General features: G+C 38.7%; 1 protein-coding gene across 2 annotated transcripts; it reads right to left on the bottom strand.

Moving 5' to 3' along the window:
• Nucleotides 1-671: 671 nt before the first annotated feature.
• LOC139185816 (cytochrome c 2) lies at nucleotides 672-19,780 on the bottom strand. 2 transcript variants are annotated; one of them, XM_070799006.1, is made up of 4 exons: nucleotides 19,460-19,526; nucleotides 15,184-15,228; nucleotides 13,934-14,108; nucleotides 672-949 (listed from the first exon to the last, which is right to left on the bottom strand). In XM_070799006.1, exons 3-4 carry the CDS (start codon nucleotides 14,100-14,102, stop codon nucleotides 801-803), a joined length of 318 nt encoding a protein of 105 aa, XP_070655107.1. In that variant the 5' UTR covers nucleotides 14,103-14,108; nucleotides 15,184-15,228; nucleotides 19,460-19,526; the 3' UTR covers nucleotides 672-800. The 2 variants fall into 2 exon arrangements, with proteins under 2 accessions (XP_070655107.1, XP_070655101.1); XM_070799000.1 differs by lacking the exon at nucleotides 15,184-15,228 and having other exon boundaries at nucleotides 674-949; nucleotides 19,460-19,780.
• Nucleotides 19,781-23,587: the final 3,807 nt, after the last annotated feature.

The raw sequence follows: 23,587 nt of genomic DNA, 5'->3' as shown, positions 1-23,587 counted from the left end.
CAATTTTTTCCCCAATAACATTCCTAGATAAGATCATGCTGCTGCTGCTAAGTCACTTCAGTCATGTCCGACTCTGTGTGACTCCATAGACGGCCTCCTACCAGGCTCTCCTGCCCCTGGATTCCCCAGGCAAGAACCCTGGAGTGGGTTGCCATTTCCTTCTCCAAAGCATGAAAGTGAAAAAGTGAAAGTGAAGTTGCTCAGTCGTATCCGACTCTTAGCGACCCCATGGACTGCAGCCCACCAGGCTCCTCCATCCATGGGAGTTTCCAGGCAAGAGTACTGGAGTGGGATGCCATTGCCATATTTGACTTTATTTTCCCTACTTTTTTTTCCTTAAAGTTACTTTAAGTATTGTTCATAATAAAAAGCAAACATATAATCAAAACAACTTAATGAAAATTAAACCTAATGTCTGCTATATTTACATTTAAAATGCAGAGAAATAAGTATGTGGAAACTATTTCCATTATCACTGGTAGTTTCTAGATTTATAAAATATTTTGTGCATGTAGAGACGACTAAAGAACAGTAAGTTTCAGTTTCCTTCTCTCTCTTCCTCCACCCTGACCTTGCTCGCATCCTTAGCAACCAGACAAAATCAACTTCAGACTCCGAAGGGCATGTGATAAGTAGGTTACACACAATCAAAAATATCAACTTTTATTTTAAAATGTTAAACTTACTTACAGGCTGATCAAGAAAGATCAAATATGAATTTTTTAAACATGTAAAATTGGAAACCATGAAATTGGAAAATTTTGGTTTATAACTAATAATTTTTAAGTTGCAAGAACATTTCATGAAGATGTTGCCTGTTTCAAATACTCAATAAGATCTTCTCTCTCACTCTTCTTTTTAAGACCAGCAAAGATCATTTTCGTTCCAGGGATATATTTCTTTGGGTTCTCCAAATATTCCATCAGAGTCTGCTCTCCCCAGATAATGCCTATAAAGGTGAAAATAAGTTTTAAGTTTGCATAATTACATTTATAAAACTTACTTACTGATGTGATCTACATTCGAGAACAAAAGCTTACTTTTGGACTCAATAGGAATGCTATTATAACCGAAAATACTTACAGTTTCTGACCTACAAGAAAATTCCAAAATTGGCCTTTGGTGGTCTCCTGTTTGGGTTTCTTACAGAAATCCAATGCTGTTTAAGATCATCTAAGGTACACCAATGAACCACCAACCCAGACATGTTGTGCCATCCTCCTAGAGTCACAGAGTTCATTCTAGAAAAGATCTTAGAGGTCAATTGACCCAAATCCTCATTTTGCAGATAAGTGAATGATGACCCAAAGAGAGAATAATAACTTACCTTAAGATGACAAGGCTACAGAGTCAGGAACCTGTGACTAGTAACTCAATTCCATGTTTGGGGTGGGGAGTTGCTCGGTTGGTTTTTTACCAATCATAGCAAGCTGCCTCCGTCTAGATCCCTACCAAAAATTTATGACTTCAGGAATCCAGTTTTAAAACCAGAGAAAAAGGTTGCCTCTAACTTTTTTTCCTTTCTGAAACCAGTTGAAAAGAACATGAACAAAGAGAAATAGAAATGCTAATTCTACTTTTAATAAAATTCTTGAGGGAGTACCTCACAAATTTGATACAATTAGAAAACTACCACAGACATAAAACCTGGACCAGAGTGAGAGGACACTTGTCACTAATTTCAAGACAAAAGTTCTCCAGAATAGGCGACAAATCCTAAGGGGCAGAGTCATGACGCTCTGGCCCCAAAAGAGTACAGTATATATTGACTGGCTTTGAAAGTCTAAATTCAATTTGATATCATGGAGGGCCAGGGGAGCCAGGATTAAAGAAGAAAACACATCTTTAAAAGAAAGATTCTACCTTGTTACAGGATAGAAGAGAAAGGTACTGGGTAACCCTGGAACTACCAGACTTGGTCAGCTGAAGAGCCAAATAATCCCCCAGCCAACATTCACACATACACATATCTCTAAAACATAACTGTGGGTAAGGAAGACTTCATAACCAAATGGAAAGCTCAGACCCTCACTCTTACCGACCTTCTGCACATACCCATCCTGATGAATCATCCTCATCAAAAGATGAGTAGTAATTAAAAAGGAATCAGCATGAAAGAGCACTAAAAACACATACACACAACAGCAGAAAGACAAAAAACCAAAAGGTAAATGAAACATACACATCAGAAATCATCAGAAAAATCATGACCACATCCCCATGGATTCAAAAAAGATCTTTACAAATCAAGGATTTATAGCAGAACTACAAAGGGTCAAGGAGAAAATGATAAAAACAGAAGACATAAATGACAGCGAAAAGAACAGACACTGCTGATAGCACACTCAGGCTTGAAAGTATTGATAAAAAAACAAAATGAAAAAAATTAAAAGTTTAAAACAATCAAAGGAAAAATAAGTTATAGAAGATATGCAGACAAAAGACATCCAAAATATGTACAACTGATGGCCCAAGCAACATTTCTTTAAAAAACAAATGAAAAAGTATAAAATTTTTAAAACATGTAGTGCAAGAAAACTTTCAAAAATAAAAGTTCTGAGTCTACCAACTGAAAGAATACATATCCCAGGAAATTCCGAAACAAATGAATCAAGGCTTACACACAACCCAATAAGTTCCTAATTTTTAATGAGAATTTTACTGAAATTTAGGGGGGAAAGAATAAAATAAAAATAAAACCGATTAACTTATAATGGAAAACAGTCAGGCTGGCTTCAGATTTCTTCAAAGAATAATGCAACACAAAGCATACAAAATCTTGAGGAACTAAAAGAATCATCCAATTATTTTAAGTCTAGCCAAAAAGTTTAGCACAGACTCGGACACGACTGAAGTGACTTAGCAACAGCAGCAGCAGCAGTGAGATATAATTGACGTATAACATTCTCTAAGTTTAAGGTGTACAATAGGTTGATTTGATACATTTATATATTGATTTTTCATTACCATCATAGCAAGAGCAAAAAACTCCACCCCATCACATAATTGCCATTTCTTTTTTGTAGTAAGAACATTTAAGATATACTCTCTTCTGCTGCTGCTAAGTCACTTCAGTTGTGTCCATCTCTGTGCGACCCCATAGACATCAGTCCACCAGGCTCCCCTGCCCCTGGGATTCTCCAGGCAAGAACACTGGAGTGGGTTGCCATTTCCTTCTCCAATGCATGAAAGTGAAAAGTGAAAGTGAAGTCGCTCAGTTGTGTCCAACTCTTAGCGACCCCATGGACTGCAGCCTACCAGGCTTCTCCATCCATGGGATTTTCCAGGCAAGAGTACTGGAGTGGGGTGCCACTGCCTTCTCCGATATACTCTCTTAGCAACTCGCAAGTATATAATACAGGATTATTAGCTATAATCACCATGTTATACATTAGATCCTCTGAACTTGTTAATCTTGTAGCTGGAAGTTTGTACCCTTTGACCAATATCTCTCCATTACCCTAACTCCCCACCCTGGTCACTACAATTCTACTCTCTATTTTTCTAAGCTTGGCTTTTTCAGATTCCACATATAAGTGATATTATACAGGATTTGTCTTTCTCTGTCTGACTTATTTCACTTAGCATGATGCCCTCAAGATTCATCCAAGTTGTTGCAAATAGCAGGATTTCCTTCTTTCTCATGGCTGCATAGTATTCTATTGTGTATAAATAGCACTTCTTCATTCATCTATCCATTAATGGACTCTATGTCATTTCAATATCTTGGCTGTTGCAAATAATGCTATAATGAACATGGAGGTATAGATACCTCTTCAAGGTTCTATTTTCATTTCCTTTGGATGTATACCCAGGAGTGGGATTACTGGATCATATGGTAGTTATATTTTTAACTTTTTGAGGAAACTATATACTGTTTTCCACAGTGGCTGCATCAATTTACATTCCCACCAACAGTGCAAAGGGTTCCCTTTTCTCCACATCCCTGCCAATAATTGTTATTTCCTGTCTTTTGATAACAGCCACTCTAAAGGTGTGAGGTAACAATCTCATTTGCATTACTGGGTTACTAGTGATGATGGCCACCTTTTCATGTATCTGTCAGCCATCTGTGTATCTTCTTTGGAAAAATATCTATTCTTTTCCTCTGTAAATTTTTTAATTTGGCTGTTTGGTTTTCTCTCTATTGAGTTGTATGAGTTCTTTACATATTTTAGATATTAACCCCTTATTAGATACATGATTTGTAAATATGTTCTCCCATTAAGTAGGGTGCTTTTTAATCTTGTTGATTGTCTCTTTTGATGTTCAGAAGCTTTTCAGTTTGATGTGCTGTGTTGTGCTTAGTTGCTCAGTTGTGTCCAATTCTTTGCGACCTCATGGACTATAGCCCACGAGGCTCCTCTGTCCATGGGGATTCTCCAGGCAAGAATATTGGAATGGGTTACCATGCCCTCCTCCAGGGGCTCTTCCCAACCCAGGGATCAAACCCAGGTCTCCCACATTGCAGGCAGATTATTTACCAACTGAGCCACCAGAGAAGCCCAAGAATACTGGAGTGGGTAGCCTATCCCTTCTCCAGAGGATCTTCCCAAACCAGGAATCGAACTGGGATCTCCTACATTGCAGTGGATTCTTTACCAGCTGAGCTACCAAGGAAGCCCTTAGTTTGATATAGTCTCATTTATTTTTGTTCTTTTTGCTTGTGCCTTTGGTGTCATATCCAGAAAACCACTGTCAAGACCAATATGGAAGAGTTTTCCCCTATGTTTTCTTCTAGGAGTCTTATAGTTTCCAGTCTTATGTTTAAATCTTTAATGCATTTCAAATTAATTTTTGTCAGTAATATACAAGAGAGTCCAATTTCATTCTGCTACTTATCATTCTTATTTCATTATTAAAACTAACAAATACTCATATTATATGCCCAAGTAAGTCACAAATACTACTTAAACAATCTCACTTAGGAAAAATTTTATTTCTAATTGTTAAATAATGTTAAAGCCAAGCCTTATAAGCTTTTATCTTTGACAATAGCCTATAATAAAAGATATATTTGTAATAAGTTTTAATATGATTTCAAATCAATATTAATAAAGAAAATGTTAAAAAGAAAGAGTTTTGGCAGCTAGAGGGACAATAATAACTGTTCTAAAAATCAGAACTTTAAAAGTTGACTGTTCTTATAAGAGGATAATAAAATAAAGACACTATAGAAAAATATTACTTGAAAAGTTAGAGAGCCATATAAATGCAAACAATAAATGCAAGTTTAAGACTTACTGTAATAAGTGCAATTCAATTCTCATACTAACTGTCTAGAGTTAGCACAGACTCCAAAGTTTCCAACAAGACTGCAAGTTCAGGGTACCCAGCCCATCCAAACTTCTAACCAATTGGCTATAAATTTAAGGGTTCCCAGGACCCCCTTAGGTATGATAATTCAGTAAAACAATTCACAGAACTCAGGAAAGCACTACTTAAAAATCACAGTTTTACTATAAACAATACAAATCAGTACCAGCCAAGTGAAGAGACCCATATGGTGAGTTCTGGGAAAGTCACAAACACAGGGGGTCCTGGCCCTGTGGAATCAGGACTCATCACCCTTCTAGTACACGGATGTGCTTATCAAACAGGAAGCTCAAATACAGCTTCCAGTTTAAAGTGGTCAGAGTTTTTGATTGGGGTTTCATTACATAGACTTGACTGATTGCATCACTCACCATGTGCCTAAACTCAATCTCCAGCCCCTACCCTCTATACCTGGAGATTAGACTGCTATCACCTAGCCCAAAGTCCCAATTCTCTAATCAAAGAGTTGGTCTTTCCAGCTTGGCCAGTCCCAGCCCTATCAAGAGCCCTACTGAATTTTCTCATCAGCATAAATTCAGGCTGCAATCCCAAGGCCCAACGTTGAAAAACAAAGACACTCGTGTGTGTGTGTGTGTGTGTGTGTGTGTGTGTATGCGTTAGTCTCTCAGTTGTGTCTGACTGTTTGTAACTCCATGGACTATATATAACCTGCCAGGCTCCTCTGTCCATGGAATTCTCCATACAAGAATACTGGAGTGGCTTGCCATCCCCTACTCCAGGGGATCTTCCCGACCCAGGGATTGAACCCAGATCTCCAGCATTGCAGGCAGATTCTTTTACCGTTTGAGCCACCAGGGCAAACCCTCTTATCACTGGGAAATTCCAATGTTTTACAGATCCCTCCCAAGAACCTGACATAAAGACCAGACAAATTTGAATATCTACTAACCAGCACTTTTACATATACTAAATACAATAATATTGTATTAAAACAACTATGCTTCCCAGGTGGCACTAGTGGTAAAGAACCCACCTGCCAATGCAGGAGACCTAAGAAACAAGGGTTTGATCCCTGGATTGGGAAGATCCCCTGGAGTAAGAAATGGCAACCCACTCCAGTATTCTTGCCTAGAGAATCCCATGGACAGAGGCGCCTAGTAGGCTAGAGTCCATGGAGTTGAAAAAAGAGAAGCAAATGAAGCGACTTAGCCCAATGTAAGTAATGTAACAACTACACAGATGTTTTAAAAAGGTGATAAACACCCTTGACTTGACAAAGATTAAACTTTATGTTGCTTTAATATAAGAATTTTTATCAATTGTCTATATATGTATTTTATATATATGTGGTCGTTTTTTGTCCGTGTCCCCTGAATAAAACTGTGTTGAGACCCCAAACCTCTGGAGCCTCAGAATGTGGCTTTGTTTGGAAATAAGGTCATTGCAGCTGTGATTAGTAATGACCACAACTGAAAAGTAAGATAGGCCATACTGAGAAGGATAGGTCTCCCAGTCCAATATTACTAGTATCCTTACTAGAAGGCCATGTGAACACAGACACATGCGGACAAGGTAACAATGAAGGCAGAGGCTGGAGTCATGCAGCTGAAGGCCCCAAACTCCAAGTTTACTGGCAAACACCCAGAAGCTAGAAAGAAGCAAGGGAGGATTGTCCTCAGGCTTCAGAAAGACCATGGCCATGCCAACATCCTGATTTACACTTCTAGCCTCCAGAGCTATGAACCCATAAATTTCCACTATTTTAAGCCACCAAAATCATGGTACTTGGTTACAGCAGCCCTAGGAAACTATTGCTGCCCTCCAATGCTAAGATGTAGCAGTACTGCTCTAAAACAGACTTAGCATATACTTCCCGCCTCATCAGAGTTTGCCTGGGAACCCAAGTCTAGGAACAAATGGCTTTGCCACTTTTCCATCCTACTAAATGGCATTGCTCTCAAGGCTTTGAGAAAATGGAAAGTATCTTACTTTCACATATGCACAGAAAAAGCTGGCAATCTAGATGTGTTAATTTCCTTTTACTCAAACCATTTGACTATCCATAAGGTCTCTTTCTCCAAAATGCCAGATAACAAAAATTTCACTACATCTTATCTACCTGTAGTATAAGTAACTCACAATTAATTTTTTTGATTGTAATATAAGTGCTGAACATTAAGCTTTCAATCGCTGAGGCAACTCCTTCAAATATACACATTTTGAATAAATGCACTACCAGCTACACAGAGTCCCTTGGACTGCAAGGAGATCAAACCAGTCAATCCTAGAGGAAATCAATCCTGAATATTTATTGGAGGGACTGATGCTGAAGCTGAAGCTCCAATACTTTGGCCGCCTGACTCTAAGAGCCAACTCACTGGAAAAGACTCTGATGTTGGGAAAGACTGAAGGCAGGAGAAAAAGGGGATGGGAGAGGACGATTTGGTTGGATGGCATCACCCAGCTAAACGGACATGAGTTTGAGCAAGCTCCAGGAGATGGTGAAGGACAGGAAAGCCTGGCATGTTGCAGTCCATGGGGTCACAGAGAGTCAGACATAACTGAGCGACTGAGCAACAACTACACAAGTAGACGGAGAGCCAGGCTGCCCACTCATGAAGTTCCCTTTCTTCAGAAAGCTCTGGTAGACCCACATACCTATTTGACTGACCTGCTTGCTTTTCCCTTCCCATGCTTTAATTCGTGCTTTTATATTTTAAATTCACCAGTAAAGAGTGAACCCATAAAACCCTAGGCAACCCATCCTCAACCCCAATAAAAGCAAAACTCTAAGCCCATGCTCTCTCTCTACCTGCGACCACACTGTGTGGCCCCAGGCATGCTGTGCACCCTCAAGGACCTGTGAGTAATAAACTTTGTTTTTTCCAGTTTCCTGATGTTGTTGCTAAAGTGCACCTTGCAATCATATTAAGAAATGCAATAGGCTGAGACCAACCCCAAACACTATCTTACTAGAAACATTAATACAGGTTGAAATAAGTAGAATCCCTCTTTCGACAAAAAGCAAGCTATTACCTGTGCACTCAAAAATAAAAAATAGTACACAAGATGCCAAGTACCCATATTAAAGCCTTTCTCCCACAACATGGTCTCCAAAGCTCAATCAAGTAAGGTAATTTAGTTTATGTTGTTGTTGTCATTTAGTTGCTAAGTCGTATCTGACTCTTTTGCAACCCCATGAACTGTAGACTGCCAGGCTCCTCTGTCCATGGGATTTCGCAGGCAAAAATACTGGAGTGGGTGCCATTTCCTTCTCCAGGGGATGTTCCCAACCCAGGAATTGAACCTTCATCTCCCACACTGGTAGGCAGGTTCTTTACCACTCAGCCACCAGGGAAGCCCAATTTTGTCTATATAAGCAGTATAAAACCTATTAAGTAAATTTTTAGTACTAAATTCAAATCACTAATGAAAGGATTTGCAACTTCCAATAATCTATATTTAAAACTTCTTCAAACACCAAGTAAAGACATCACAAGAAAATGACAAACCAATTATCTCTTATGTAAAAATCTTCAACAAAGTACTAGCAAGTTAAATTCAACAGCACTGTTAAAAGAACTACACACTACGACCAATTGGGATTTATCCCAGGAATGCAAGAATAGTTCAACACAGGAAAATCAATATAATACAAACATTAATAGAGCAAAAGGGGGAAAAAAAACACATGATTATCTCAACAGACACAGAAAAAGCATTTCACAAAATCCAAAACCTTTTCATGAGAAAAAACATTCAGAAAACTAGCAATAGAAAGGACCTTGCTTAACATGGAAAACAGAATTTATGGAAAACCTAGAGCTAGCACCATATTCAAGGTAAAAAATGGAACCCTTTCCCTCTAAGATCAGGAACAAGATAAAGATTCTCACTTTTACCAGAGCTATTCAGAATTCTACCATAAGTCTTAGCCAGAGCAATTAGGAAAAAATGACAAATAAAAGCTACTTAGGTTGGGAAGGAAGCAAAACTATCTCTATTCACAGGTGACATAATTCTCTACATAGAAAATGCTAAAGAATCACAAAAAATCTACTAGAGATAATAAACGAATTTAGCAAAGTTGCACAGTACAAGATCAACATGGCTTGTCTGGTGGTGCAGTGGTAAAGAATCCATCTGCCAATGCAGGAGACACAAGAGACATGGGTTTCATCCCTGAATCAGGAAGATCTCCTGGGGTACGGAATGGCAACTCACTCCAGTATTCTTGCCTGGAACATGCTATAGACAGAGGAGCCTGGTGGGATACAGTTCATGGGGTCACAGAGAGTCGGATGCAACTGATTGAACACCCATGCCAAAAACTGGAAAGGCATCCCATGTTTATAGAATATAATGTTAATACTGTTAAAATGGCAATACTCGCCAAAACAATTTACAGATGTTATGCAATCTCTATCAAAATTCTATAGGTCTTTTTTGCAGAAATGGAAAAATGATCTTCAAACTCAGGAAGTTACAAAGGGTCCTGAAAAGCCAAAAAAATACTGAAAAATAAAAACACTGTTGGAGGGCTCATCCCTCTGAATTTCAAAATGTATTAGGAAGCTACAATAACCAAAACAGTGTGGCAGTAGTATAAGAACAGAAAGGCAACAGGCTGCATTTCACTACTGTATGTCTGCAAGAACAGACATGCAGACAAATGGAAGAGAGCGGAGAGTCCAGACGTAAACCTTAACATATATGGTCAACTGATTTTCAACAAGCGAGTAAATTCCATTCAACTGTGAAAGAATGAATTCCTTCAACAAATGGTGCAAGGACAACTAAATAACCACATGCAAAAGAATACAGTTGGACCACTACCTCACTCTATATAAAAACTTAATGATAATTAATTAGAGGTAAGACAGTGACCTAAATGTAAGAACTAAAACTATTAGAAGAAAATATAGGGTAAATCTTTATGACCTTTGATATGGTGATAGATTCTTAGATTTAACATCCAAAACACAAGCAACATCAACAATAAAAATAAACAGACTTCATACAAATTAAAAACCACTGTTCATCAAAAGACATTATTTTTAAAAACAAAGACAATCTACAGAATAAGAGAAAAAAACTGCAAGTCACTTATTTGATAAGAGTTTAATATTCAGAATACATGGACACCTCTTGCAGTGCAGTGCAGCACATGTGTACTCAGTTCAGTTCACTTCAGTCGCTCAGTCGTGTCCGACTCTTTGTGACCCCATGAATCGCAGCACGCCAGGCCTCCCTGTCCATCACCAACTCCCGGAGTTCACCCAGACCCACGTCCATTGAGTCAATGATGCCATCCAGCCATCTCATCCTCTGTCGTCCCCTTTTCCTCCTGCCCCCAATCCCTCACAGCATCAGAGTATTTTCCAATGAGTCAACTCTTCACATAAGGTGGCCAAAGTACTGGAGTTTCAGCTTCAGCATCATTCCCTCCAAAGAACACCCAGGGCTGATCTCCTTCAGAATGGACTGGTTGGATCTCCTTGCAGTCCAAGGGACTCTCAAGAGTCTTCTCCAACACCACAGTTCAAAAGCATCAATTCTTCAGCGCTCAGCCTTCTTCACAGTCCAACTCTCACATCCATACATGACCACAGGAAAAGCCATAGCCTTGACTAGACGAACCTTTGTTGGCAAAGCAATGTCTCTGTTTTTGAATATGCTATCTAATTTGGTCATAACTTTCCTTCCAAGGAGTAAGTGTCTTTTAATTTCATGGCTGCAGTCACCATCTGCAGTGATTTTGGAGCCCAAAAAATAAAGTCTGACACTGTTTCCACTGTTTCCCCATCTATTTCCCATGAAGTGATGGGACCAGATGCCATGATCTTCATTTTCTGAATGTTGAGTTTTAAGCCAACTTTTTCACTCTCCACTTTCACCTTCATCAAGAGGCTTTTGAGTTCCTCTTCACTTTCTGCCATAAGGGTGGTGTCATCTGCATATCTGAGGTTATTAATATTTCTCCCGGCAATCTTGATTCCAGCTTGTGTTTCTTCTAGTCCAGCATTTCTCATGATGTACTCTGCATATAAGTTAAATAAGCAGGATGATAATATACAGCCTTGACGTACTCCTTTTTCCTATTTGGAACCAGTCTGTTGTTCCATGTCCAGTTCTAACTGTTGCCCCCTGACCTGCATATAGGTTTCTCAAGAAGCAGGTCAGGTGGTCTGGTATTCCCATCTCTTTCAGAATTTTCCACAGTTTATTGTGATCCACACAGTCAAAGGCTTTGGCATAGTCAATAAAGCAGAAATAGATGTTTTTCTGGAACTCTCTTGCTTTTTCCATGATCCAGCAGATGTTGGCAATTTGATCTCTGGCTCCTCTCAGTCGTGTCCAACTCTCTGTGACCCCATGAACTGTAGCCCATTAGGCTCCTCTGTCAATGGAACTTTCCAGGCAAGCATACTGGAGTCTTGTTGCCATTTCCTACTCCAGGGGATCTTCCCAACCCAGGGATCAACCATATGTCTCTTGTGTCTCCTGCATTGGCAGGTAGATTCTTTACCATTGTACCACCCGGAAAGAACTCTTAAAACCTGACAAAAAGTCAACTCGAATAAAAAATGGGTAGAGAATATCAACAGGCATTTTTCCAAAGAAAATATACAAATGGCCAACAAGCACATAAAACAATGTTCAGCATTATGGATCATTAAGGAAATACAAAGCAAAGTCACCAACGCTACTTCCTACCCACTGTTGCTATTGTTTTTAGTTGCTAAGTTGTGACCAACTCTTTTGAGACCCCATGAGCTGTAGCCCACCAGGTTTCTCTGTCCATGGGATTTCCCAGACAAGAATACTGAAGTGGGTTGCCATTTCCTTCTCCCAAGGATCTTCTCAACCCAAGGATCAAACCCACATCTCCTGTATTGCAGGCAGATTCTTTACTGCTAAGCTACCTGGGAAGCCCTCATATCCACTAAAACGGCAGTAAAAGAGAAGAAAAGGAAATCACAAGTGTGGGTGAGTATATAGAGAAATAAGAATCCTCCTCCATTGACGATGGAAAAGAAAAATGGTGTAACCACTGTGGAAAATAGTTTGCTGCTGCTGCTGCCGCCAAGTCACTTCAGTCGTGTCCGACTCTGTGCGACCCCATAGATGGCAGCCCACCAGGCTCCCCCATCCCTGGGATTCTCCAGGCAAGAACACTGGAGTGGGTTGCCATTTCCTTCTCCAATGCATGAAAGTGAAAAGTCAAAGTGAAGTCGCTCAGTCATGTCAGACTCTTAGCGACCTCATGGACTGCAGCCTACCAGGCTCCTCCGTCCATGGGATTTTCCAGGCAAGAGTACTGGAGTGGGGTGCCATTGCCTTCTCCGGGAAAACAGTTTGACTTTTCCTCAAAAAGTTATTAACTGATCCAGCAATTTCACTCCTAGGTATAGATTTAACGTAACTGAAAACAGGGATTCAAACAAACAATTTTTCACAAATGTTCACAGCAGTACTGCTTAAAATAGGTACAAGGTAGAAACAATACAAATGTCCATCAATTGATAAATGAATTTAAAAAATTATATATATATATACACACACACAGACACACATATATATGCAATGGAATATTACCCAGCCATAAAAAAGTAATAAAGTACTGATATATGCTTCAATTTCAATGAAAATATGCTAAGCAAAAGAAGTCAAACACAAAAGATCATATATTATATGATTCCTTTCATATGAAATATCCAGAGTAGGGAAATCCATTGAGACAGCAGATAAGTGATTGCCAAAGGCTGGTAGTTACGAGATAGATATGAGGAGTGATTATTTAATGGGTACAAGGGTTTTTCTGGGGTAACAAAAAAGCTTTGAAACTACAGAGGTGGTGATTGTACAACACTGTGGATACAGTAAATGTTTCTGAATTTTACACTTCAAAATGGCTAATTGTATTTATGTGAATTTCATCTACTAGAAAAATAAAAAGAAATATAAAATAAAATAAAATAAAAATCTTTCCAAACAGTAGTATAGTAGTGATATGAAATTTGGACCAGTAAGAAATGCTCAGATCCCAAGAACAGTTCAAAACAGAGAAGTACTTTATTTTTTAAATGAATGCTAACTATATTTATAAATATATATATAGATATAGATATCTCCAGGAGTAATAAATTGCTTTGCAAACGTATTACAGTCTTTTGCAACTATTTTTAATTTCAACCTAAAATTAACTGCCATCTACATACCTTCTATCCAACAAAGAAATGACTGACTATACTTTTTCAAGCTGAAAAATAACTGAATATACTTTTTCAAATTGAATATACTTTTCCACCCTGCTAAGAATCACTACCAGAAATAGAAAACTACCATTATGCCATTAAAACATAATTTGATTTTTTAAATTCAGCTTATGCTTTTTCAAGATAAATGTATTGCTAAAAATGAAGTGTCTTGTATAGGCAAAAAATTAATGCTACAGAAGATTGCTAATCTTGCTGATAAAAACATGACCAGTTATCCAAACACAGATCTTTTGATATACATTAATATTTCTGTAATATAAACGTAGATTTCATTTTTAATACTGCAAATTAGGAAATTATTATAATATCAAATCCTGTGTTTTCTTCTTTGCTACAAAGTTTCTGGTTCTCTCCAACAACTGCCTAGCTTTTACCTTTGTTTTTGTTTGCCTCGGTATAAGAAAATCCTGGCGCTTGTCCTGTTTTTCTGCCAAAAAGGCCCCAGAGATTTGGACCAGTCTTGTGTTTTCCGCCTTTCTCCACTGTGTGGCACTGAGCACATTTTTGAATAAAGATCTTCTTGCCTGCCTCAGCATCTGCCATTTTGTTCTGCAATGAAACATTAAAACCACAGACCAAAGAAAATATCAGATTTGCAAAGCTGGAGAAAAAGGAATTTCAACACTTTGACTGAAGTATTAATGATATTAAACCAAAATATAATTTAAAGCATGTGCTTTGAATTCTGAGTGCTCAAAAACACAAACATAGCATTCAGTTTTATAAAGAATTGTCTCATTTATCAGATTTATTTTTAATTTCTAGCTATAGCTACTTTAGAAACTGCTATTGGTATAAGCCTGGTTTTACGTCAGCCTTCAGACAATTATGGGGTTCTCTGGTGGTTCAGACGGTAAAGTGTCTGCCTGCAATGTGGGAGACCTGGGTTCAATCCCTGGGTTGGAAAGGTCCCCTGGAGAAGAAAATGGCACCCCACTCCAGTACTCTTGCGTGGAAAATTCCATGGACAGAGGAGCCTGGCAGGCTATAGTCCATGGGGTCGCAAAGAGTCAGACACGACTGAGCAACTTCACTTCTTCAGACAATTATAGTGATTTACCTAAATCAATTATATTCTTTCTTTTCACTTCCAAAAAGTACATGTGTAAAAAATTATGTGAAGCATATATGTCTAAATTGGTACTTCCTCACTTAAAAATAAAGATAGAACAAGTTGGAAAGATGATTAAATACAATGTTTATTATAAGTACTTATATGCCTGCAATAATAGACAAAACTATAAAATACCATGCAGAATGAGGCTACATATGGAATGAGGCAAGATACATATAATATATAATTTCATGTTTACTTTACACTCTAAGTGGTAAACAAATCTACCAAGACTAAATCAAGCATTACCTGAAAATAATTAAATAACAATATTGAGTTCAGTCAGCATTAGTATACATAGCAGAAAATACGTGGTCCTAAGTAGGAAAGATTTTATTTTATGGTGATAGACATACACAATAAATTCTGTACAAAGATACTTTTGTTAAGACTGCCAAAAACTCTACTGGGTACCTAAATAAATGCCTCATCCATGTAAAATGATATAAAAACTAAAATAATTTGAACTTATTGAACAAATATAGCTTAAAATGCTAATGACTGCAGTACCTTGGTTTTGTTTTCCTGCAGCTTGTGTTCTTTGAAGAATGGGTGCTGGGGCAGTGGAAGTGGGGATGGATTCCAACATAAGAGTTACTGTTACAGACATCATGAAAATTCCTAATTCTTTGACAGGTTCTAGGCACATTTTTACCTTCATAGCTCAATTGAGAAATAGAAAATGTTTGTGTTATTCTGACAATATTGAAAAAACAATACTGTTTAACTAAAGTAACTATCCTGGAGAAGGGCATGGCAACCCACTCCAGTATTTTCACCTAAAGAATCCCATGGACAGAGGAGCCTGGTGGGCTACAGTTCATGGGGTTTCAAAGAGTTGGACACAACGGACATGACTTAGCACGCCAAGTAACTATTACAGTGAAACTAGTATTTCATCTGTATGTACCATGTGCATGCATGCATGCTAAGTTGCTTCAGTTGTGTCCAGCTCTGTGGGACCCTATGGAATGATGCTAAAGCTGAAACTCCAGTACTTTGGCCACCTCGTGCGAAGAGTTGACTCATTGGAAACGACTCTGATGCTGGAAGGGATTGGGGGCAGGAGGAGAAGGGGACGACAGAGGATGAGATGGCTGGATGGCATCACTGACTCGATGGACGTGAGTCTGAGTGAACTCCGGGAGTTGGTGATGGACAGGGAGGCCTGGCGTGCTGCGATTCATGGGGTCGCAAAGAGTCAGACACGACTGAGCGACTGATCTGATCTGATCTGATCTGATGGATTGCAGCCTGCCAGGATCCTCCGTCTGTGGGATTCTCCAGGAAAGAATACTGGTGTCGGCTGTCAAGCCCCACTCTAGGGGATCTTCCTGACCCAGGGATCGAACTTGTGTCTCTCCATTGGCAAGAGATGTAGCTACTGCATTGGCAGGCAGGTTCTTTACCACTACCAGCACTACTAAAAATACCACTACCACTTATGTAGAAACCCAAATCAGTGTCAATAATCCACTTAAAGGGAGGACAGAAGTTTTCTTTGGGCAGTATCCAAAACAATTCAACTGTTAATCAGTGCTTTAGGTCTAATGCTTGGGGCTGATGGTGCACTGGGATGACCCAGAGGGATGGTATGGGGAGGGAGGAGGGAGGAGGGTTCAGGATGGGGAACACATGTATACCTGTGGCAGATTCATTTTGATATATGGCAAAACCAATACAATATTGTAAAGTTAAATAAAATAAAATTAAAAAAAAAAAAAGAAAAACACTTTATCCAAGAGAAGATTACTTTAAAATTCCAAACTTAAATCAAAATACTGCATTCAATTTCTAACTAGGTGAGTTCTATCAACTTTCTGTATAGGTACAGAATTCACTGAACCTTTGAATAAAGGACATAGAGAGGAAAACCTGAGTCACTAAAACAAACATATGGCCTTTAGTAAAATGTATTCACTACACCAGTAAAGCTTGTGTAATACAAAAACGTTAGGGAGGGGACATATGTATACTTATGGCTGGTTCATGCTGTTGTATGGCAGAAATCAACACAACACTATAAATCAATTATCCACCAATTAAAAATAAACTAAAAAAAAGAATCTACGAGAACCCAAATGTCATCTCAGTACTAAAGGAAACTTTCTTTCCAATTTTTATATAAAGCAGAAAGATCAGATTGATTTTTATACCAATTAAATTTTACCAGTAATTCAGGAAACTAGACTTTAAAAAAAGGATAAAACAAAATATTTTGCTTATTAACACAGATTTTACATGCAAGTCACTAAGAAAATATATACTGTCACTGTTCAAACTATCAGTATTTAACACAAAACACTGCTGCCGTCTTTAATCACTGCTGTGCAAGTATCTAAGATCCCTCTTCAAAGTGCATTAAAACCAGTAGATTCAGCAATGGCAGCAAGGGAGGACACAAGAAGACCAGGAAGGATCTCAAGGGAAGTCATTTTGTCTTATAATCATTTGGCACTCTACTAGTACTTAGTAACTAAGAAGAAATATCTCACTGAAATAGACAAAGATATGATATCTGGTATGAGAATGATCACTCATCCAAAAACGAATTCTAAAACTAAATAGACCAAGATAAGAGTATCAAGCAATTACACATGCTTACTTAATGCCGGGCATATTCTAATGTGTAAGCCTGTACACATTATTAATGTATTTAATCTCCACGCCAGCCATGTGAGATAGATACTATTAACATCTCCGTTTTTTATGGATGAGAAAAATGAAGCACGTAGAGCTCATTTCAAGTCATAAGCTGATGAAAAGTAGAGAGAGATGGTGAAAGATGAGAGAATTACATCTATAATCCTAGATTTTTAATTTCAACAATTCCCTTCTAAGAGTGATTGAGGCAACCCTGTGTTGAACATAATGTCTGACACACTGCAGCTGCTAAACTGAGTGAAAATACTTAACGAGGAGTAAGTGAAAAAACTTTTTAATACTGGTACATACCACTGACATTTCTAATTTTGCCCATAAAAAGAGGAATGTGGTAAAAAAACAACTAAGATACCATTAAAGTCTAAGAAGTCCATATAACTGAAGTGATGAAAGAGGAAAGAGAAGCTCACTAGAATATTTTAAGGATGAATACTACACTGATTTTAAAAAATTAAGTGGGATTATGCATGTTGTAGTGGGAAAAAACACTGGAGTGGAATGTATCACAAAGATGTGACCCTGGGTAAATCGTTTCATGTTTATGAACCACATGCATAGGTGTTTCTATAGTCTTTCTCCTTGCTAATCTGCTGTACTTGAACCTATGACCTGGAACAAGAATCCAGCTTTCCAAACTCCTAATTGCCAAAGAAAGTTCAAACTATCACACAATTGCACTCCTCTCACATGCTAGTAAAATAATGCTCAAAATTCTCCAAGCCAGGCTTCAACAGTACATGAACCGTGAACTTCCAGATGTTCAAGATGGATTTAGAAAAGGCAGAGAGGCACCAGAGATCAAATTGCCAACATCTGCTAGATCATCGAAAAAGCAAGAGAGTTCCAGAAAAACATCTACTGCTGCTTTATTGACTATGCCAAAGCCTTTGACTGTGTGGATCACATCAAACTGCAAAATTCTTTAAGAGATGGGAATACCAGACCACCTGACCTGCCTCCTGAGAAATCTGTATGCAGGTCAAGAAGCAACAGTTAGAACTGGACATGGAACAACACACTGGTTCCAAATCAGGAAAGGAGTAGTCAAGGCGGTTTATTACCACCCTGCTTATTTAACTTATATGCAAAGTACATTATGCAAAATGCTGGGTTGGATGAAGCACAAGCTGGAATCAAGATTGCCAGGAGAAATATCAGTAACCTCAGGTAAGCTTTTGAACTGCGGTGTTGAAGAAGACTCTTGAGAGTCCCTTGGACCGCAATAGAGATCCAACCAGTCCATCCTAAAGGAAATCAGTCCTGAATATTAATTAGAAGGACTGATGCTGAAGCTGAAACTCCGATACTTTGGCCACCTGATGCGAAGAACTGACTCCTTGGAAAAGACCCTGATGCTGGGAAAGACTGAAGGCAGGAGAAGGGGACGACAGAGGATGAGATGGTTGGATGGCATCACGCACTCGATGGACATGAGTTTGAGTAAGCTCCCGAAGTTGGTGATGGACAGGAAGGCCTGACGTGCTACACAGTCCATGGGGTCGCAAACAGTCAGACACTGAGCGACTGAATTGAATCTCAGCATGCCACCACCTCCTTTTGGAGGCTGACTTCTGCTAAACATGGGCTGAAGGTTCGGCTCAAAATCAGTCCCATCCAGAAATCAGAAGGGCTGCAGCGAGGCCCCTGGTAGAAACAGTCAGAATTCTGTTTTACTTAAGACTACTCAGGCCCCACCTGGCTAGGACTAAGGGAGAGCTTCTTACTATCCGGACGGTTGGGATACTCCTCTCTGAGTGAGCTAAGTCACTTTAGTCGTGTCCGACTCTGTGCGACCCCATAGACGGCAACCCACCAGGCTCCCCCGTCCCTGGGATTCTCCAGGCAAGAACACTGGAGTGGGTTGCCATTTCCTTCTCCAATGCGTGAAAGTGAAAAGTGAAAGTGAAGTCGCTCAGTCGTGTCCGACTCTTTGCAACCCCATGGACTGCAGCCTACCAGGCTCCTCTATCCATGGGATTTTCCAGGCAAGAGTACTGGAGTGGGGTGCCACTGCCTTCTCCGTCTCTGAGTGAACCCAGGCCTAAATTGTATCGTGGTCCATAACGGTGTTCAGATCACATGAGGTGGCAGGCCACTCCCTCCTAGCTAGTCCCATACTTACCTCAGGGCCAGTGGCTCCGTCCTCTGCCTCCTTGCAGAACCTTTAGCGTCAACGTGCAGCTGTGAGCCACAGTCTGTCCTGAGATCAACGCTGGCGATACCGCAGCAGCGCCTCAAAGACTGTACTGCTGGCCCAGCCCAGCACGTGCTTCTGGGACGACGTCGGCCAATGGAAGGCGGGGCTCCGTCGGCACTGCTGATTGGTCCTCAAATCCCGCAGGAACGCAACTCTCGCAGGAGCAAAAAAACCTAGCACTGCAGAGTTGTTACTGATTGAGTTTAAATGTGACAAAATGTTTATTTCTTTAACTTTTACCTAACTTAAGAGTTATCTATGTATATTCACAGTAAATACCAGTTCTTGCTTGAGGTAGGAACTCAACATTTTATCAATGATTCATTAGTGTTTGACTGTGGGAATCAAATCACGTCAATAAAAGAATAAGGCAAGTGCTTATTGGGGGCAAGACGCTGTGCCAAGCAACTTGGAAGGACAAACTCTGAACTGAAGTTCCAATTTTCATTGAGGTATAATCCAGCTGGGGCAAGATTAAAGTACATTAAAAGTTAAATCATTATAAATGAGCTACATAGAAGTGCAATAAATAAGAACTGACAGCAAAGTTGCAAGCTGCCTGTTTAATCGCCAAAAGAACAACAGACTAGAGCATGAATAGAAACAGAGAATGCGTCCTGAAGGAGCGAGGGAGGGAGATATAAGGGAGAGGACTGAGAAAGCTTTAAGAAGACGAGGGTATTGAAGGCAGACGGGTGAGAAAGCCAAAGCTGTGTTTAGGAAAACGTGAGGGGGAAAGTAGTTCACCTGTGGTTACACGATTACCTCAGTGAGATGTGAGTGGTAAAGGCTATTAACAGAGAAATAAAAATATTAAAATAATTTAGCTTATTAAATTTTGTGTTAGGTAAGTGCAAGATTTACCCATATTCTCTGGAGTGCTGTCCAATAGAACTTTCTACTATGATGGAAATATTCAGTGTGGACCCCGTCTACTAGCTGCAAGTAACTTTGAGCACTTTAAGTGTGACTCATGCGACTAACTGAAATTTTTATTATTTTAGAGTTAACTTTAATTAATTTCAAATTAAATAGCCACAATTAACAGATGGTTGAATGAAACTAAGTGGTACCTATATGTTCTGTCCTGTGAGCCACATATTTAAAAGATGTATGTCATCAAATTGAATCAAAAAGAGAGAAAAATCTGGTGTTACATATTATCTCAAACTCAAAGACGACCAAACTCAGGAAATAAAATGAGACTACCATTTCTTGAGTGCATACCACATGCCAAGTTAGGCACTTGTGTACATTATCAGTAGCCTGTAGACTTATAGATGGGAAAATGGAGACTCTGGACCATATTCATGCAGAACAATCTGAAAGTTACTAATTGATCACCAATAAATATCAGTGAAAATATTTTAAAATCCAGTAAAAATTTGCAAATAAGGCAAAACATTTTTACTTAATCAGATATAATGTATAATTATAATTATATATAATTATGCATCCCAGACAGTAAAGAATCTGCCTGGAATGCAGGAGACCCAGGTTCAATTCCTGGGTTGGGAAGATCCCATGGAGAAAAGCGTGGCAACACATTCCAGTATTCTTACCTGAAGAATCCCATGAACAGAGGAGCCTGTTCATAAATATGTGGTCATTACCACAGTCCACAGGGTCGAAAAGAATCAGACATGACTAAAGCAACTTAGCACACAAAGACTAATATCAATAACCAATAAGTCTTATTGTAGTTAGATCATAGTTTAGAGAAATTTTGGAAAGCAATGACAATAATTTATTATTTTATCCTTGCATTTCAAAAATAAGTTACAATATCAATATGATCACTTTTAAAAAAGATTAGTAAGAACTTATTAAAAATTTCAAGGCAAATCTGAATTTCATGTGAAATTCAGTGTCTATCATTCTAATAATTGTGCATTGTAGGCTACATGTTTTATTTCTCTTAATCTGCAATGGCCTAGCATACCTTTTCTCTAATATAAGACAAATTAGTAATCATTCTTTCAAATCTCAGAATTTTCAACTGTTTTACTTCCATGTGATTCATGGTCAAATGTGACTTTATATGATTTGAACATAAAAAAAATCTGTCATTACTGAGTGATGAAAATGTTCTACAACTGTGGAGATGGTTGCACAACTCTGTGAATACTAAAAAGCAATTAACTTAATTCTTTAAATGGGTGAATCATATATTTGAATTATATAGCAATAAATCTGTTTAAAATAGACAAGTAAAAAAATTATTTACTATAATTTATAATATAAGTAAATTTCTTATTTTCCTTGAATATGTGGTATTATTTCACATGATTAAATGGTAAAGAAATTTTGCTTTCTCAGCATCACCCAATATTTCTGATTCAGGCTTTGTTCTCTCCAATCTTTCATTCGTTCTAAAATAAAATTAACTACTCTAAAATTCTCAGGATACCAATCAGTAATCTTGTTTTACAAAGAGATTTCCCAGAAAATGCTGTTTAAAAAAAGTATACATTTTCCACTAGATGGCACTAGTGTTCAAATAGTATTGCTAGAATACTGGACTTTCTTTACATCAATAAAATTATTATATTACGACATTGTTTTCATTCACTTTGACTGGTCTGGGCAAGATAAAGAGAAGTGGAAAGTTAAGATATTTCCTTAACTTGTTAAGCTCCAATGTAAACAGATCCTTCATTTTACAGACGTGGGAAGTAATGCAAGGAGAAACTGTATCAATTTTGTGCTAAAGCCTGAGTGAGAACCCAGAATCCCTAACTCAGTTGCCATCATACAACTATACAATATTAAGAATGGAGGATTGTACACCATAGACAAATGGAATAAGAAATTAAATCTCTATCGTACATTGTACACATATCTCATTTGATCACTAGGCTATTAGCCCCATATATCTTATCTCAAATAATCCTATTTCGAGAAGCCCAATCTATTAATTTCATGAAGTAAGGAGAGAATCATTTAACACATATCATTCAATTATAGCACAGTGCCCAACAGACAGCAATCAAAAACATTTCTGAGCTAATAGAATGGATGAATTAATTAAGCTTGCTTATGTGCTAAATTGCTTTAGTCATGTCCAACTCTTTGTGACCCTATGGACTATTGCCCACCAGGCTCCTCTGTACACGGGATTCTCAGGCAATAATACTGAAGTGGGTTGCCATGCCCTCCTCCAGGGGATCCTCCCAACTCAGGGATCAAACCTGCATCTCTTAAGTCTTCTGCATTAGGCAGGTGGGTTCTTTACCACTAGCACCACTTAGGAAGCCCTAATTAAGCTAAACAACTATGCTATTTAGTAGGGTATATTATTTCTGCTTTACAGTTGAGGAAACTGAAGTTGAAAACTTAAAGTAATTTGCCCAAGCTCATATAATTCAGTGGCAAAACCATTTAACACAATCTGGTGTTAGTTTGCACTATGTATTTTCTTATAAGACTTCCACAGTAGAAAAGAAAAGCTCTCTGAGAGCCAGCATCATGTATTTCCTTTTCTCCATTGTATGTCCAGATCCTTACGCAGAGCCTGGATTATGGCTGGTACACAATAAACAGTATTTATATGTTTTCATTCATAGCAACACAGGTCTTCAAGTTCCATTAACAACAAGCTTTAGAAGTCAGTACAGATTTCCCATTTTACCTGAACCTTAGGGCTTCCCTGATGACTCAGAGGATAAAGAATCTTTCTACAATGCAGGAAATCCCTGTTGGAACCCTGGGTCGGGAAGATCCCCTGGAGAAGAGAATGGCAACCCACTCCAGTATTCTTGCCTGGAGAATTGTATGGACAGGGGAGCCGAAGGGTAGCAAAGAGTCTGACAGGACTGAGCGACTAACACTTTCACTTTACTTTCACATTTCTCCTAGCTCCACAGTAGCGTGCTGCATTCTTTTTTCCCTCAAACCACCCATGGTTGCTTGTGGGAATCAAGGTGGTACATCCCAGGTGGTTCTAATAGTAAAGAATCTGCCTGCCAATGCAAGAGACAAAAAAGATGTGGGTTTGATCCCTGGGACCTGAAGATCCCCTGGAGTAGGAAATGGTAATCCACTCCAGTATTC

Source organism: Bos indicus, chromosome 2, assembly GCF_029378745.1.
Source record: "Bos indicus isolate NIAB-ARS_2022 breed Sahiwal x Tharparkar chromosome 2, NIAB-ARS_B.indTharparkar_mat_pri_1.0, whole genome shotgun sequence".
Taxonomy (NCBI): Eukaryota; Metazoa; Chordata; class Mammalia; order Artiodactyla; family Bovidae; genus Bos; species Bos indicus.
This window is presented reverse-complemented; position numbering and strand designations above follow the sequence as displayed.